General features: G+C 33.9%; 2 protein-coding genes across 3 annotated transcripts; one reads left to right on the forward strand and one right to left on the reverse strand.

Moving 5' to 3' along the window:
- The first annotated feature begins 6,422 nt into the window (after nucleotides 1–6,422).
- Nucleotides 6,423–10,349, forward strand: LOC130998790 (protein TRANSPORT INHIBITOR RESPONSE 1-like). The gene is made up of 3 exons (XM_057924199.1): nucleotides 6,423–7,065; nucleotides 8,285–8,777; nucleotides 9,083–10,349. Exons 1-3 carry the CDS (start codon nucleotides 6,611–6,613, stop codon nucleotides 9,905–9,907), a joined length of 1,773 nt encoding a protein of 590 aa, XP_057780182.1. The 5' UTR covers nucleotides 6,423–6,610; the 3' UTR covers nucleotides 9,908–10,349.
- A 2,040-nt stretch (nucleotides 10,350–12,389) lies between these two features.
- Nucleotides 12,390–15,207, reverse strand: LOC130998799 (membrane-anchored ubiquitin-fold protein 3-like). 2 transcript variants are annotated; one of them, XM_057924208.1, is made up of 5 exons: nucleotides 14,803–15,207; nucleotides 14,070–14,160; nucleotides 13,695–13,915; nucleotides 13,103–13,273; nucleotides 12,390–12,676 (listed from the first exon to the last, which is right to left on the reverse strand). In XM_057924208.1, the coding sequence occupies exons 3-5, from the start codon at nucleotides 13,825–13,827 to the stop codon at nucleotides 12,621–12,623; spliced, it is 360 nt and encodes a 119-aa protein (XP_057780191.1). In that variant the 5' UTR covers nucleotides 13,828–13,915; nucleotides 14,070–14,160; nucleotides 14,803–15,207; the 3' UTR covers nucleotides 12,390–12,620. The 2 variants fall into 2 exon arrangements, with proteins under 2 accessions (XP_057780191.1, XP_057780193.1); XM_057924210.1 differs by having other exon boundaries at nucleotides 13,695–13,959; nucleotides 14,803–15,127.
- Nucleotides 15,208–17,154: the final 1,947 nt, after the last annotated feature.

Raw genomic sequence — 17,154 nt, forward strand, 5'->3', positions numbered from 1 at the left:
TTGCTTAGGCGGCTTCTTTTGTAGCAATCTCTTTGCTACGATTTCTTGCTTGTCGGCGGGGGATACTGTGATTTCCTGGCGGGGCGATGGTCCGGCCAGAGCTCCTCAGGTGATTGCATATCCCTTTGCCGGTTTGGACAATGAGGTGTGGGTGATGATTAGTTCGGAGTTCATGACCTCATTGTTCATTTTCTTCTTTTTTTGGTTTCTCTCTTAGACGGATACTCTTTTTTTTTTTCTACAAGGTTTTTTTGTGTTTTTAAGGGTTTTTTAAGTTTTTTTTTTCTCCTTTATATATAATTGCATTTCATCAGGTTAGGTTTCGTGAAATAAATGTCGGTAAATTCAAGAAAGTGTTTTACTCCATAATTTTCAATCGAGTTATAATGTGTAAAAATAAATGAGAGATAATTACTTATTATTTATACTATTAGATAAATTTATGTATCCATCAATTCATTGTAACTGATGATGATCAAGCTTAAGATGATTCAACACCACTTGAAGCAATCACAAAAAAAGTAACCATTGAAAGAGACAACAACTCTTCACAACTTTTTATTGCAGCCGAGAGAACTCGACGTCATAACTTTAGTTGCAATTAGCAAAGTTAGAGATGAAATCCACCTAAATTTCAATTTTTAAAAAAATATAATCAAATAATAATAGGCTTGTGTTTTAACAAATTATCACATTATTCATAATTTGTCATATTTTAAGAATGATTAATTTATATCTTGTCTTATATATTTATAAATGAGTTATATAAAAAATATTATTTAATTATTTTATTAAAATTGATATTTTTTGAAATGGCCCAATGATCGAAGAAATTTATTAGTTTCTAAGTTATTTTTTAAAAGTTTCTAAGTTAAATTAATCACACAAAATTTATTCAATATAATTACATCTATGATGTAATTTGTTGATATTATATAATAGCAAATCGTAACATGTAACCACAAAAAATGGCCGTTTGATCAGAATTTTTATTCCTCATATTTTTGGTTGATTGAACATTCAAATTATATACTATATATTAATCCGGCTAAAAATTCGACGACACCATTGACCATAAATCATATTAGAACATCAAGGGAGAATGAAAATTTGAAAAAAAAGAAAAAAAATGTTGGATCCTTTAATGAATCGTTAATTAAGTACTATTATACCACGTAAAGTCTTAGCATATTCTCTCGTATACTTAACTCAAACAACTATATATATGGAGTACTATTATATGTCGAAGTACTAGTTGCTATTTATTCACATCGCAGATAAAACTATATATTAAAAAAATTGACAGCTCGAAACAAATTAATATTTAAAAAATTTGGACTTTGTTTTATGCATACAACAAGTTTATCTTAATTGAGCCACTCGAGGGGAAAGAGAGATTCCCGGAGAGCCATGCGTGGGCTTAATAATCAAATATTGGATTATTTTTTCGTAATCTTAATATTTTAATGCTAAATATTCAACTTTACGTGCATTACAGCTCACCATACTGTACTTAGTTAAAATTAAACAAAAAAGTATTCCCAATTTTAATGCTGAGTTTAACCTTAATACCTTACCACATAATTACAATAATATCGTATAATATCTTTGCATGTAATAGATAAACGGGCAAAGTACAAAATTTTAAGCATTGGGTACTTTTCTTCTTTTTTCTTTTTTGAAAATTGGGTTCTGTTTAAATCGTTTAAAAATAGAGATATTGATCAAATGACTACATTGTAATTTTAATTTTATAATTTTGTTAAATGGTATTTCGTCTTAGTAAATTTGAGAGCCTTAACGAATAGCACAAATTAGCAAAAATAAAAAGAAAATAAAAAAATTAAAGTTTAATCTAACCATATAACTACAAGCTATAGTCTACAACATTTTAATGTATTTTAAAGTTTAATGTTTCTCTTTCCCTTTAATTCCTTGCATTGATTTTTTTCCCATTTCAAGAGCAGCATTGGAGTGAGATTAAACTTTAAATTATTTTACAAATATTATCTTGAAATATTGGACACATGTAATCAGCTTTTAGACATAAAAGGGACAGCTCTATGGAGTCCATACTGAGACAGTGCCAACCCATTATACCATGTCGCTTTCACGGACTTCCAATTTTGCCCCTCATTTATTACAACATATGGAATTTGTATCGGAATGTATCTAAGGCTCATTTCGTCAATATAACCTAAACAAAATTTTAATGCCGAATATAGAATGTCGTTTTTGTGTTTATTAAGGAGGAACTGCAACTCCATAGGTAAAAGCTTTCTTCCCTAATTAAAAGAGTCATCTGATGTGCGTGAGGATGGGATGCATGTTGTGACTACAAAAAATATACACATTGCTCAATTAGAAATAAATAAAAAGGAAAATTTAAAATTTTCACATCCAAATTTTCAATCAGTCTTAGATTTAGAACACACTTTTTATTGTGGATATTCAACTAAAATTGCATTTTAAAATATAGAATGGCTCGAATTGATTTTCCGTTACAATAAAATCAGGCTGGCGGCCTAACTTGGATTTAATTAACGTGGAATTCAGGCCACCTACCGAAAATGGGTTATTTTGGATTTTGAAAGTAGAACATTATTTGTGTATCAATATGTAATATGTTGATATCGAAAGTATGTTCTAGTAAAAGATAGTACGAAGTTCCTTAAAAAAATACTAGAATTGAAGTTTTTTTTTGTATGTGTGTGTGTGGAGGGACAAAGATAGTATTGGAGTTTTGACGATGCAGTTACAACAAATGTTGGGGCACTGCATTTTAATTTAATTGTACTTATAAAAAGATTCATATCTCGATTCTATTTTGATCGACTTATTTCGTACATGATCGTATAGTTTTCCTTCTAAAAAAATTGCATAAAGTGTTCATATATAATCACATAAGTCACTACATCACATGCGGCAGGATTTCTACATCATATATAAAGGTGGACAACTACTTTGTACGTAGATGAGATTGAACTCAAAACCTCTTTTGAATGTCTTAACTTTGCTGTTTGAGTTAGGTCTCATTGGCTATGATCGTAATCGTATAGATTTAATTATGGTAACTGGTAAGTGTCTGTATAACTATAAATGTATGTAATAAGCACCTATAAAAACACTAATAGAATTCATGTTCGTGGACTTTTATCGATTACGTGATTATCTAATTCAATCTTTGTCTTTTCATTATAAATTATTTATAGTCTTTGTCAAAAAAAAAAAAAAAAAAGTAAGGAATTTTTCAGTGACTATCATTTATCATGTGCCGACTTCAATTTTTCTTCCTTCATATTTTGCAAATATTTTCACCAATAGTCAATAATTAGCTTGTATTCCAAACACTATACAAAGTACTTCAATTATTTATTAACTATTCACAGTTGTTTCTCATGAATATATTTCAAGTAATTCAACTTAGAAAAGCTAACAAATTTTATCACAAACTCGTTCGTTCCACCAACTACACTATCCAAATTAATAATTATCCAAATATTTCCCTTTCACTATAGATGATTGACTGATGACCCATCTCCAAAGAGACCTCAAATGGAAAAGTAGCTTTCCTTTCAATTAAGGATCACAAATAAACATTCAATTATATATACGCCATAAAAATAAAAATTGAAGTAATTGATGGCCTATTGCAAATTATGAAAATGGGACTCGTTACAATTCATCAGGATCCACTCCATTAATTACCTCTCTCATCAAGCCCCTTTTCATTATCTACCAATCTACCATTAACAAAGCAATTATTAGTTTTTGGAGTTTAAGTATATTTATTTTCTCTTGTATTTTTCAACATTTTGAGTTCTTGTCTATGAATACCAATAATCCTATAATGTATTAGTAGAAATCATGCAATACTAGCTATCTGCATGGAACTATTAATTTCAAAGTGAGATTGGATTGTTGAATATCAATTTAGTTGGTTGATGGAAAACAAAAAATAATAATGAAAACAGCAGATATAGTATTGCATGATCAACAATAACATTTCAATAAATTTTCAATGATATCACAACTCACAAGATTCAAATTCAGCTGACAACAAAAATTTTACGCGACACATCGAAAATTATGTGACCCGTAATTTTTTCTATAATATACACTTACATTTTCCACATCAAATTAAATTCGTCGTGCCACATAAACTTTCGACGCCATAATTTGGCATAGTGAGATTGTTAAAAAAAGTATTATCATGGTATATACAGAATTTGTCGAAAAATGAAAATAATCTCGTTATTGAAATCAGATTATTTTAAATTGCTACAATACAGGATACTTTACCCCAAATTAAAATCAGACACATCAAACTCATGATGAAGAGAAATTTGAGCTTATCTGACATTTTGTAAGCAGTAATACCAAATACTCCCTATTTATTACTCCATGCAACACAATTATTTGAATACGTGTACGTATATTTATGTAAGTCGGGTATTAATTTTGACTTTATTTCATGCAATATTGTATAGTACATTATATACAAGGAGAATAAATTATAGTAGTATGTGATTTCCATCATGGTCCCTCAGCAATCAAATCCGTCAGATCCAGTCCTGATTTTAGAATCATGAGATTCGCTTACTCCTTTTAACCGTATCATTTGTATCCGTTCTATAAAAATATAAAAACATGAACGTTAATATTTAAAATATATGGAGTAGTATATATTTGAGTCACAAAAAGAGAGATTTTCATTTATTTTTATAAATTACATGTATGTACAAAATCGAATTCTATAAAATTAGTAAATTAGTTTGCGATATGTGTGTAATAAAATCTCCATAAATCAATAATACTGAGACGTAAGAATTTTGTCAATTGAGGGCAATATTAATATATCAAGAAGTAGTAGTAATTTATTAAGTTATAAGTGTTTTTTTAATTTCAGGAATTTAAATTTTAAATCAAATTATAATGTGCTAAAACAAATGGAAGATAACATATTAATGTATTTAAATTAAATAAATACATGCATGTTTAATTAAAAAATTTCATGTATCGATCACTTCATTGTAAAATGTAACTAAGGATATTCAAATTGAACATGATCCAACACTAATAAAAGCAATCGCAAAAAAGATTTACGAAAGGGACAATAATTCTTCACAACTTTTTTATTGCAACCGAAGAGCTTAATATCACAATTTTTAGATGCAATTAAAAAAGTTAGTGATAAAATTTATTAGATTCCGTTTTCAATAAAACTCATACAATAATAGGTTTATATTTTAACAAGTTACTATATTATTAGTAATTGTAATATTTTAAAAATGGTTAACTTAATATTAACGGGATCTACATATTTATAAAAAAATTTCTAAAATATTTATTTTATTAAAATTGATACTTTTTGAATTGACCCAACACAATCATTTTTTTTATTAATTTATAGATTCAATCAATTTATTGAATATTATTTTGAAAATATTTTATTGTGCATATTTGGCAGTACATTTCAACGTCAACTCACTCAAAAGTACAACATTTCAATAAATTTGAGTAATTAACTTTTTTGTTTGTGTTTAGTACTATATTATTTTACAAACTTAAAAAAGTATACGGATTCCATGGTATTTGCTACGAGAAGTAGAAAAGTAAATCACATGAAAACTAAGCTATTTTGTGTGAGCACGTAAGCTGTCTTTTTCCATGCTTACGAATTTAACATTTCAAAATATCAACTTAATATCTGAATACAAGAGCCTTTGTAAAACACCTACTCCTATATATACGATACTATATGTTTAAAGAACACGAGCCTTTGTAAAATAAATATTCGATATATATTATACATTTTTTAAAAAATAATTTCATATCAAATCTGAAATTGGATGCACAATGTAAAACTATATACACATATAGTATTAATTTATTACCAGATTAACCCTAGTCACATCAATTAATTCTTAAAATTATAAAGTTATTTTAAGAAATATTTTATAATATTATTTTAATACACCCTACTATTAAACATTGAATCATATGTCATATATAGTTATAATACATTCTATCAAATAGTATAATATTAATATTTCATTACGAACAATAATAAATAAAAGTGTAAGAAGTACGAACTTAATCTGAATACGAGTAAAAATATTGAATCAAGTACACAAAAATAATTAGTGGCTAATAATACTGATTTTTTATTTTATTTTATTTTTTGACAAAAAACCATTTGAGTTTAGATTGTGAAATTACAGCATTTATCTTCTTCTGGGCGCCACGTCACACACACAACACGCACTGGAATTTTCTACGGTCGCGCTTCGCTTCAAACAGATAAATGGGCCCACTCCCAAATCGACGGCGAGGATCTGCCTCGGCCACGTGTCGCTATCGCGAGTCGTAAATTCAAACCCTAGTTCAGTCATTAGCTCATCAAAGTTAAAAACCATCACATATAAAAACAGTTGGCCCAAATAACCTTATCTCTTCACTTCTTTACAATATTAGCTTTTCCTCTCGCTCTCTCTCTACACTCATCGCTTTCCCTCTCTCTCTCTACTCTCTCCCTCTCTCTCTACTCGACTTCGCCATTGTAGGAATCTTTCAGATCCGGAGCTAAAGCCACCGGCTCGTCTCTCTCATGGCGTACTCGTTTCCGGAGGAGGTTCTGGAGCACGTTTTCTCTTTCCTGAGCTCCGACAGGGACCGGAACGCGGTGGCGCTGGTGTGCCGGTCGTGGTACGAGATCGAGCGGTGGTGCCGCCGCCGAGTGTTCGTCGGGAACTGCTACGCGGTGTCACCGGAGATAATGATTCGGCGGTTCCCGGAGGTGCGGGTGGTGGAGATGAAGGGGAAGCCTCATTTCGCGGATTTCAACCTCGTGCCGGAGGGCTGGGGCGGTTACGTGCAGCCGTGGATCAGGGCGATGGCGGCGTCGTACCCCTCGCTGGAGGAGATCAGGCTCAAGCGGATGGTGGTCACGGACGAGAGCCTCGAGCTCATCGCGAGATCGTTTAAGAATTTCAAGGTTTTGGTGCTTTCTTCCTGCGAGGGTTTCACGACCGACGGCCTCGCCTCGATTGCTGCTAATTGCAGGTTATTGAATTTGAAACTGGAGTTATAATGTGTTCAATTCTTAGTATACTCTCTCTCTCTCGCTCTCTTCAATTTTATTTCCCCCTTTTTCTGATGGACCAATGAAGGTAAGTTTTTTCCATGGAATTCAATGGAAATGCTGAACTCAGTAAGGAATTTTGTACCTTTTACAGCTTTCTTCGGCGTTCAAGCTTGATGTCTGCTTAATTTTCTTGTGTCTATTTGAGAAATTGGAGATTTGATGTGTTTTAAGTCCAGCACTTGGATAAATTTAAGATACGACTATCTTGAAGGTGTAAAAGTTCACTTTTGATGCTATGGTTCATTCCTTCTCAACTCATTGTTCCATTCTCTTGTCTGTGGTATATTAGATCACAAAATGAAGTTAGTTAGATTTTCTTCTCATTGGTGGAATGCATTCTTGCCGTAGTGGTGAAGAGTTCGTTTTATTTGGCGAATATTGTTGTGTCAAACAGATTTTCATTCTTAATAGTAAGTTCAGTGTATTAGAATAACGTGATCCTTGAATGACACAACCGTTTGATTGGCGTGTCTGATTTTCTCATTTGTGGAAGATTCTTTGTCAGTTGTCCTTGGAATATTGTGACCTGTATTATTCTTTGGTCGATGTGTGTGTGTGTGTGTTTCTTTTTTATTATTGATATTGAGTAGATTCTAGTATTCTACCTTTCCTCCTTTACGAGTATGATTGAATTAGGGCACCCATCATTTGTTTTCTTTGTTGTTTACTCATAGTGTTGAAGTTGCTTTAGTGGAAAGATTGTGGGTTGCTGTTATTTATTGTGACATGGTGTAACTAACACATAAGATACTTTGTGTAGGCACTTAAGAAGTGAAGTTCATTTACTGTAGTTAACCCATGTTTGATCATGTGCATAACACAGAATTGTACTTTTCCTCTGTGGCAGGGTTCAATGCTCTTTTGAGATGGATCTCGATGGAGCATAGAGCTCTGCGCTTCTGGTTGTCCAAACAGTTTCACTGTGTTTTCGTGACTTTGATAAGTGTTTCAGTTTACTGGCATGATTAATTATTGCCTGTTATGGTATTTTGTCTGCAGTAACAACTGCATTGATCGAACTAAAATTCTTTTTCAACTACCAAACTATATTCCTCCATGCCTGTTACTTTTTCTAGGTCCATCGTTCTTTCATAACATTCAACTGTCTTGATAATTAGGGTATTGTTTGCACTACAGGAACCTTAGAGAGCTAGATTTGAGGGAGAGTGAAGTGGAGGACCTAAGCGGGCATTGGCTTAGCCATTTCCCTGACAACTGTACTTCACTTGTGTCGCTTAACATGTCTTGTTTAGGCTCAGAGGTCAGTTTCTCAGCCTTGGAGCGCCTGGTTGGACGGTGTCCTAATTTGAGAACTCTTCAGCTAAACAGGGCTGTACCCCTTGAGAAGCTCCCCAACCTACTCCACCGGGCCCCTCAGTTGGTTGAATTCGGTACTGGGGCCTACTCAGCTGAAATTCGACCTGATATCTACTCAAACCTGGCAGAAGCATTTTCGGTTTGTAAGCAACTCAAAGGCTTGTCCGGGTTTTGGGATGTTGTTCCAGCTTATCTTCCTGCTATATATTCAGTTTGTGCTGGAATCACTTCTCTGGACTTGATTTATGCAGCAATTCAAAGTCCTGATCTTGTAAAAATTATTAGCCTGTGTCGACATTTACAGTGTCTCTGGGTATGTGACTCTTCCTTCTGTATTTAATGCCATAGTCCATACTTTTGCAATGACTGAAGTAGATAGTTGATATAGTTAAGTGGCATGTTTATTTAGTAAAAACCCTAACAGCGAAATGAAGATATTTATCTGTTTGGGAGACTTAATGCCGTCTCTGAATCTAGATTCTGCATTGGCACACGATAAATGATTTACCCCTTCTGTGCTTAGATATTTTATGTTCCTACAGTTTGAAATTTTCAGTTTTATCGCGGGTGATTTGTTGCATTACTTCCTTAGGCTAATTAACTTGTTACTGTATACAGGTTCTGGATTACATTGAAGATGCTGGTCTGGAAGCCCTCGCTGCATCTTGCAAGGATTTGCAAGAACTTCGGGTGTTTCCTTCAGATCCTTTTGAGGCAGAAGCCAATGTTGCTTTGACAGAACAGGGGCTTGTCTCGGTTTCTGAAGGCTGTCCCAAGCTCCAGTCTGTTCTATACTTCTGTCGTCAAATGTCAAATGCCGCCTTAATTACAATTGCAAGGAACCGGCCAGAGATGGTCCGCTTCCGACTTTGTATCATCGAGCCTCGAGCTCCTGACTATTTAACACTCGAACCACTTGACACTGGTTTTGGAGCCATAGTAGAAAACTGCAAGGAATTACGACGCCTTTCCATGTCCGGCCTCCTTACTGATCGAGTTTTTGAATATATTGGAAAGCATGCTAAGAAATTGGAGATGCTGTCCATAGCTTTTGCCGGTGAGAGTGACTTGGGCCTCCATCACGTTTTGTCTGGATGCGATAGCCTGCGGAAACTGGAGATCAGGGATTGTCCATTCGGGGACAAAGCTCTCCTAGCAAATGCTGCAAAGCTGGAGACAATGCGATCCCTTTGGATGTCATCATGCTCAGTGAGCTATGGAGCGTGTAAGCTGCTTGCTCAAAGGATGCCCAGGCTCAACGTAGAAGTTATAGACGAGAGAGGTCACCCTAATTCCCGGCCAGAAACATGCCCTGTTGAGAAACTCTACATCTACCGGACAGTTGCAGGACGAAGAGTTGACATGCCCGACTTCATCTGGACGATGGACAAAGATGCAGGGAGCCCCGAGGGTTTCCTAAGCAACGGTGCAGTCGAGCAATAAGCATTCCTTCAGTTGAAGCAGGTATTGCTCCTAATTTACAATTCTTCAACTTTTTATATCAGAAAAAAGGTTTATGTGACCTCGCTGCCAGTGGAAGTGGGAAAGAGCTCCGGAGTTAGGATGGTTGGAGATGCCTAAAAACGGGCAGCTCGTCTCCATCGAGTTTTGCACTTGGCTGAGATATTCTTTGCAACCCGTTCCCATTTGAGGCCAACTCTTTTTTAGTTTATCCGTCGCATCTTGTGCTGTATGAATTTGTTTGTACAAGTAACTCGTGTACTAAAATTTAGACTTACAGAGTCAATCCTTTAGGAGGCTGATTGTTTTCTTATTTATTTTTTCTTTTTTTCTTATAGAAACTACTACTCTCGGACTTGTATTATTGAGATTTTGTTCCCATTATGAGATGTCTATTCCCAGCAATAAAGTGTATTTATTTTCATTTCTGATTCCGATTTGGCGAGTATTGATGTTGAAATGGTGTTCCTTGTTCAAATCTTTGGTTAAGTGTAAGGATGCAGAGGAGAGTTGGTGAAGAAGAGAAGACTGCAAAAAATAATACCCCAATTGATTGATTGTGGGGTGATGCTACAATTAAGTAAATCGTACAGAAACCACTTTGCCCTTTCAACTTAGTCAGCAGCCATCTTTATTTTCAAGACCTACTGATTTCTTTTTCTTTTTCTTTTTTATAAAAGAAATAATTGAATTTAACTTTCTATTTTTGACAGTGAACCAGAGAGGGACAACAGATGCATAAATAGACAGATAGTAACATGACACAGACAAACAAATACTCCACCACTGAAAAACCAAAAAGATATAAATAAAGGAAAACAAAGTAACGAGGAAAAGAAAAAAAAGCATACTCACTCCTCACTCTCTCACTGCAATTTCCCTGACTTATTATTTCCAATTTGATCAATGTTTTGCTAAAATAGGTTGAATAGTTAATTGGGCTTTACCATTTGTTGGATTTTATCGTACCCGTCTCTTGAAATCTCACTACTCTTGTACATTTTATTTTCTCACTTTTCTTTCAAGATTTCAAAAGTTAACGTCATATTTCTGATGTTTTATATATTTACCTGAGTATTATTATACAGTCGATATTATGTTTCCTATTAAATCACTCTACAAATTTGCTGTACGAGTAACTCATAGCGGAATTTCTACTCATTACAAAACTCATTACACCAGTTGCTGAGAAAACTATTAGAACTCGGATAATTAGGAAACTGGTTTAGTGGTTTGACATATTATTCATTATTCAATTAAATATATAATTTATTAGAGAACTTAAAAGTATTTATTTAAATTATAAGAATTTAAATGAGATAGAATTTATCGTGATAGCCAAAAGGGTTTATTTTCACCAACCACTTTTGTGGATTCATTATATATGTCTTTTATTTTTGCAATACCAGTAGTAACTACTATAACCAAATCCATTAAAATTAAAGTAAAATTAAATTGAAATTAAATGCATTATGCTAGTTAGAATATCCGTTTTCATATTAATAAACACCAAAATCAAAGAGAGTTGAGTCTTTAGAGTTTGGCTTTGCTGAACGGCCATAGGCCCATAGATCAGTTTGTTTGCAATAAATTGGAAGTCTTGTAGCAGAAATAAAAAAAAATTATAATACTATTAATTACAACAATCAGTAATGATTGTGACTTTTTAACACTTCGATGCTGATATGATATATGTGTTGCATGAAATAAATGTTTTTCAATTACATTTATTTTAATATTAATATTTCATTGATAATAATCTTTGTAATGATATTAATTGGGTAGAGACACGTTAACTGAAATTCTCGAAAAACACACATTAATCTTCGTGATTCCGGAAAAAAATATGTTTTGAATTACCTTGACTATAATATTCTACAAACTAGATAACAAAATGCACAAATTCAAACATCATTATCCACCAATATATTTTTATTTATTTATTTTTTGAATTTTAGAGAAAACTCGCAATTGCTACCAAGACTCTATAATCCCAGTCATGTGTAATAAATCTTAAACAACGCAGAAAAAGATAAACTAGACGAAGAAAATCAGGTGCAATGGGCTCAACAACCCTTGCACAAAATTAAGTCATTTTACATTCTCACATTGTTAAAAGATGCAGAAAAAAATAAGCCTAGATATTCAACAGAACAACAAAACACGATCTTTACTTCAACATAACCAAAACTCAAACTGAAAATAATCATATAATGCGAAAATACAAATACTACAAACGCTCAACTTCTGCTTAAATAAATATCGTTACAATAATATGCTTGAATAAATCGAATAGTTCGATCTGTTCTAGGACAGGTTACCTTGAATTATGGAGTAATTAAATCGGTAAAAAACTTACATTCACAAAAATAGAAGTATAATTTTTATACTTGTCGTTCTTTTTTAATTTTATTTAAGTTTACTGTACTTATGATAGTTGAGTTGCAGAACAGAAAACAAGAAAGGGCAGAAATCTACATCCACATAGTAAGGCAACCCCAATCATCACAAAGATTGATTACATGTATGAACTCAGTGTTTCGAATTGTAGAATCCAATTCATTTTGTTTCTCAAAGACCCTTTCATCGTTGATGCTACGGTGCACTAATATATTTCGATGAAAGTTAAAAAAAAAAAAAAAAAAAAAGCACGAGAAGATGACCTCACCATTGTGATGCTCTTTACAGGTAGGCCCTAAAGGATAGTGCAGGAACACGAGCCCTGTTTTTGTTTCCCGGATAGATTCTTATCTGCATTGAACAGAAAAACAAGGAACTTAGGACACGATTGCTCGAGTTTAGACCCTAAGGTGCAACCAGTAAGTCGTGATCAAGGAACAGGCTTTAATATGATGATATCTACTGCCATCCCATTGAAATTGGGATGATTTTTTCCCACTCACTTCGAATATTTTAACAAATCCAAGGTGCATATAAACAAAAGTTGAAGCCTGTAAACATCAGTCCGATCTCAAGATGATAGATACAGTAGAACGAGTCTAGTACAAATGAAAACTATTTAGCAGAAGCAATCACACATTTCAATAGACAAAACATCGAGAAAGGATATCTATCACTGTAGTCCAAATGCAACAAAATGATATTGATAATGCAGCAAATAAAACGGAACCATAGTCTGGTTACCAATTTTCATGCCAAAGGTATAGCGAAACAAACCTGTCTTTTTCTTAACAACAGCTGGCTGTACAACAACATGCATTGTAATTACTCCACTGGGAAGGTCACCGACGTGCGCTCTAGATTCGGCAAGTGTTTTGCCATTCTCCAAAACTTTCCCAGCATGGATTATTTTCATATCACTTACCGACTTTGGGACTACTGATTTATCTGTTGAAGACGGAAAGAGGTTCGATCAAAATCTTATAGTATAAAAGTTGGCAAAACACATGTGAAAGTTACAAACAGCTCATCTTATAAAATGACTCGAAACTGGTCCTAGCAACTATATTGCTCTCCAATTTTTTTTAGGAAATAAAGTTACTGCCTGTGGGAAATTTAGTGTTGCTTCACATCCGAACAACAAAGCTAGAGAAACAAGCTGGCTAGCAAAAGCCAAAGGGACTAAAAATTCTACCAACATTTTTCTAAAAATAACATGAGAGAAAAAAAATCTAATCATATTGCAAAACTATCATGCCACAAAACGAAATTGGAAAATTGATAAGTAAACACATATCAAGAGGCAAAAAACCACTTCACTAGTGCAAGTTAAGTAACACACACGCAAACGTAAAAGGAGAATTGCAACCTTGAGGCCACTCAGAAAGAAGCCTTTGCTTAAGAGTTGCAACAGTGATGGATGACGAATAGGAACCATGACCTATATCTGTCCCATCAAAGATTCTGAACTTAAGTTCAAGTTGCTCGACTCCCTCAGCCATAGTAGCCTCCCTCTACTATATTACTAGAACTCCAATGTGATATATTGACAAGCTTATGCGTAAAAGAATTCAATTCGCCAAACTCCACCTGTCCAATAGGAATTCAGATAGAAGATAAATCTTTCGCGACTCCTAAAGAAAAAGCTAAAGCTCGTAAGTACTGTACTCAAGATCAACGTCGGTTGAAAGACAACAAAACTAAATCATCTCCACACGCAAATTCAAGAAAAGTAAAAACACACCAGCAATTGTACATCTGAATCGCCCAATGAACTGAGTAACCACCTCATATGATCCAACAGCTACTCTTGTCCCAGAAACTCAAAGAGGCCCCTGCATCACAAACCACCAAATACTGCATGTGAAATTCCTAATCACTATACTTCAACAAAACCATGTGTTCAACAGAGAAAATCCTAAAGAAACGAAACAACACGAAATACTATTCCGTGTCAGCTCCCTTCACACACACACACAGACATCCATTTTCGAGAATTTCATAACTCCAGCTCAATTTCACGAAAGAAAGGAATCATATGAACTTCACTTGCAGAAATCTTTGCCACAATTGTATTTGTACAGTAACCTCCTACATATTTCCTCTGGAAAACTAATAACAGAAAACATTTCCCTCAAAATTCACCAATCAAAACCAAGCACCAAACTCAAGAACCCTTCTCAATTAAAGCCAAACACACACAACCACCAACCAGAAATTTCGAATATAAATTGAATCTTGATACCCAATTCCACACCTCCTCTCTAAGAAGGATCAAAACCCTAGTTCGTAAATTTCTTTCAGAGCCTACGGAATTAATAGAAGAAAGAATCTTGATCGTTGCAATAAATTCTAAAAAAAATCACACGGAAATTCTTCTCCCTTTAGATCGATTACAATCAACAAGAAGGCGTAAAAATAGAATCTTGAAAGAAAAAAAAAACCCAAAAATGAGGAAAATTAAAGTGTAGAATAACCTGATCAAGACCCCATCTAGTGAAAGATCGGCGATTGAAGGGAGAAAAAATTCCGGGAAAATGAGATTATGATACACCTCCGGAGACCCGGAACGACCGCCAAAGATTAGGACGAGAGATTAGAGAGAGAAAACGGTGGTGTTTTTGATTTTTTTGTTGTCAGCTTATCAGTCCTTTTCTTTCTTTATTTTCCATTGTAGGAAAAGGCTAAAAGAAAATTCAAAAAATAGTCTCTATTTCAAAATTTTACAATATTATTTATTTATCTATCTTGCCTTAATAATTGTTGTATGTAGTTATTTATGGGCAATTATACGGAATGTAGACCCCAATTAGCATTGCAGATTCTCATGGGGCTTTAAAAGGGTTTCCTTATTGTTTGGCTTTAATAAAGAATGAGTTACGTTCGTGTCAAAAGAATGAGTTGCGTTATATTGTTATATTGTTAAATACAAATTCGAACATAAATATATTTTAAATACGAACTCAGTTCGTAGAATGATACAACGAATGTGGCTAGGACTTAGGAGGGAAGGGATTGATTTTAACTTGCGTTTGGCATCGGCTATAAATTAGGTAAGGCGGGTAGACTATCAATTATTTTATAATTGAAATAATATATGGTTAGGTTACAATTAAGGACATCCACCTTGAAGAGTCAGGGTGAACTCTTAAAAGTGGTCTCCACCATTTAACAGCTCAAAGTTCACATTGGGAGAGCTAAGGGCATCCACTATGCGGGCGCAAACACCGGCGTGCACTGGGCGAGCCCCCATTGCCGCACCAGCCTTCCTCGCGTCAAGCCCCCCTTCAGAAGTTGTTTTAATTGCGCGCATGTTATACACTGTCCAATCAGAAAATTTCAGTCGATTTTATTTATAAAAAAAAAGTTAAAAAATTGAAATATTTTTGGCTGCCAATTCAGATTTGGCAGAGAGCCGTTGGAATGACTCTTTTGCAATTTTTCGTTTCTTTTCTTTATTCACATTGTTTCTTCTATAAATTACTATATTTTCTCATTCAACTTCACACACAATATAGTGTTAAATTTTAATTTCATTGAAATTTAAGCTATTAAATTTAATGTTAATTTTAATTAAAAATAACATTAAAAATAAAGATAAAATCAAAATCAAAATATAAGAGTTGGGGTGTTGGCTCTCCCATTGTGGATGATAGACTCTTAAATGAAGGGGACCACTTTTAAGAGCTCACTTTGGCTCTGTATAGTGGATGTCATAATACCCTAACTCTCAAAAATTTGTTTTTTATTTTATTTTTAATATTATTTTCAATTAATTTTAACATTATATTTAATAACTTAAATTTCATTAAAATAAAAATTAAATATTACATTAATTTAAAAATAGCGATCAGTCAAAAAACAATACAATAATTTGGAAAAAATAAAATCTTCAAACTATGGCTCGACGGGACCAAATCGTGCCCATATATGCTCGACTAAATCATTTCGGAGGCGAGAGTGCAAACGACTGTCACGCATGCTTGAGCTTCGGGCCATATAGGCGGCGAATTCCGGTGGTGCTCTGGTATTGAACTCTGTTTGAGGACTGCTGCTCGATCCCTCACTGCCAGCGTCGACCTCCCAATCTGCTACAAACTCTCCTTCATCGTCGATTATCATGTTGTGTAATATGATACACGCAAACATGATACTCTTCATTTGCTCATTCTTCCATAAATGAGCCGAACCTTTGACAATACTCTAACGAGCTTGAAGAACACCAGAAGCTCGTTCCACATCCTTTCTTGTATAGCTTTTTACATCATTGTGAACCTTCGCTTCTCTGGTCGCTCGAAAATGGGAAGCTCTTGATGAAGACCAGCCAATCCGGGTAGATGCCATCGGTTAAGTAGTATTCTTTACTATGGTGGGCATTGTTGGCCACAAAGTGCATCGCTGCTTCATTTCCTGAAAGGACATCCGTTGAACAACATCGATTTTGCTGATGCGGCTGTGTGAATTTACTGATGATTTGTTAGGTGATTTTGGGGTTCCAAATAATGCCTTTAGTGTTTGCAGTAAATAAGCTATGAAGTGAAGCCCAAGAAAACTAAAAAAAATAGTGGATTTTCTCTTGGGGTAGGGAGTTGGGGAAGTTGAACTTGGATATGTTGAGGCTGCGGTTTAATTCAAGAGAAAGATACTAATCTGGATCTATTCGTTTTGTAACTCGATTATTGAATTTCTTGAATTGATGATCCTAAATTTCAAGCTTTGTTTTCTAGCTTGTGTTGCTCTTTAAAATTATAATTTTAATTAATATATATTATATAATATAAATATTTAATAAAATATACATATTTATCGGTTCGATTTGGTGCAAAATC

Source organism: Salvia miltiorrhiza, chromosome 1 (assembly GCF_028751815.1).
Source record: "Salvia miltiorrhiza cultivar Shanhuang (shh) chromosome 1, IMPLAD_Smil_shh, whole genome shotgun sequence".
Classification (NCBI taxonomy): domain Eukaryota; kingdom Viridiplantae; phylum Streptophyta; class Magnoliopsida; order Lamiales; family Lamiaceae; genus Salvia; species Salvia miltiorrhiza.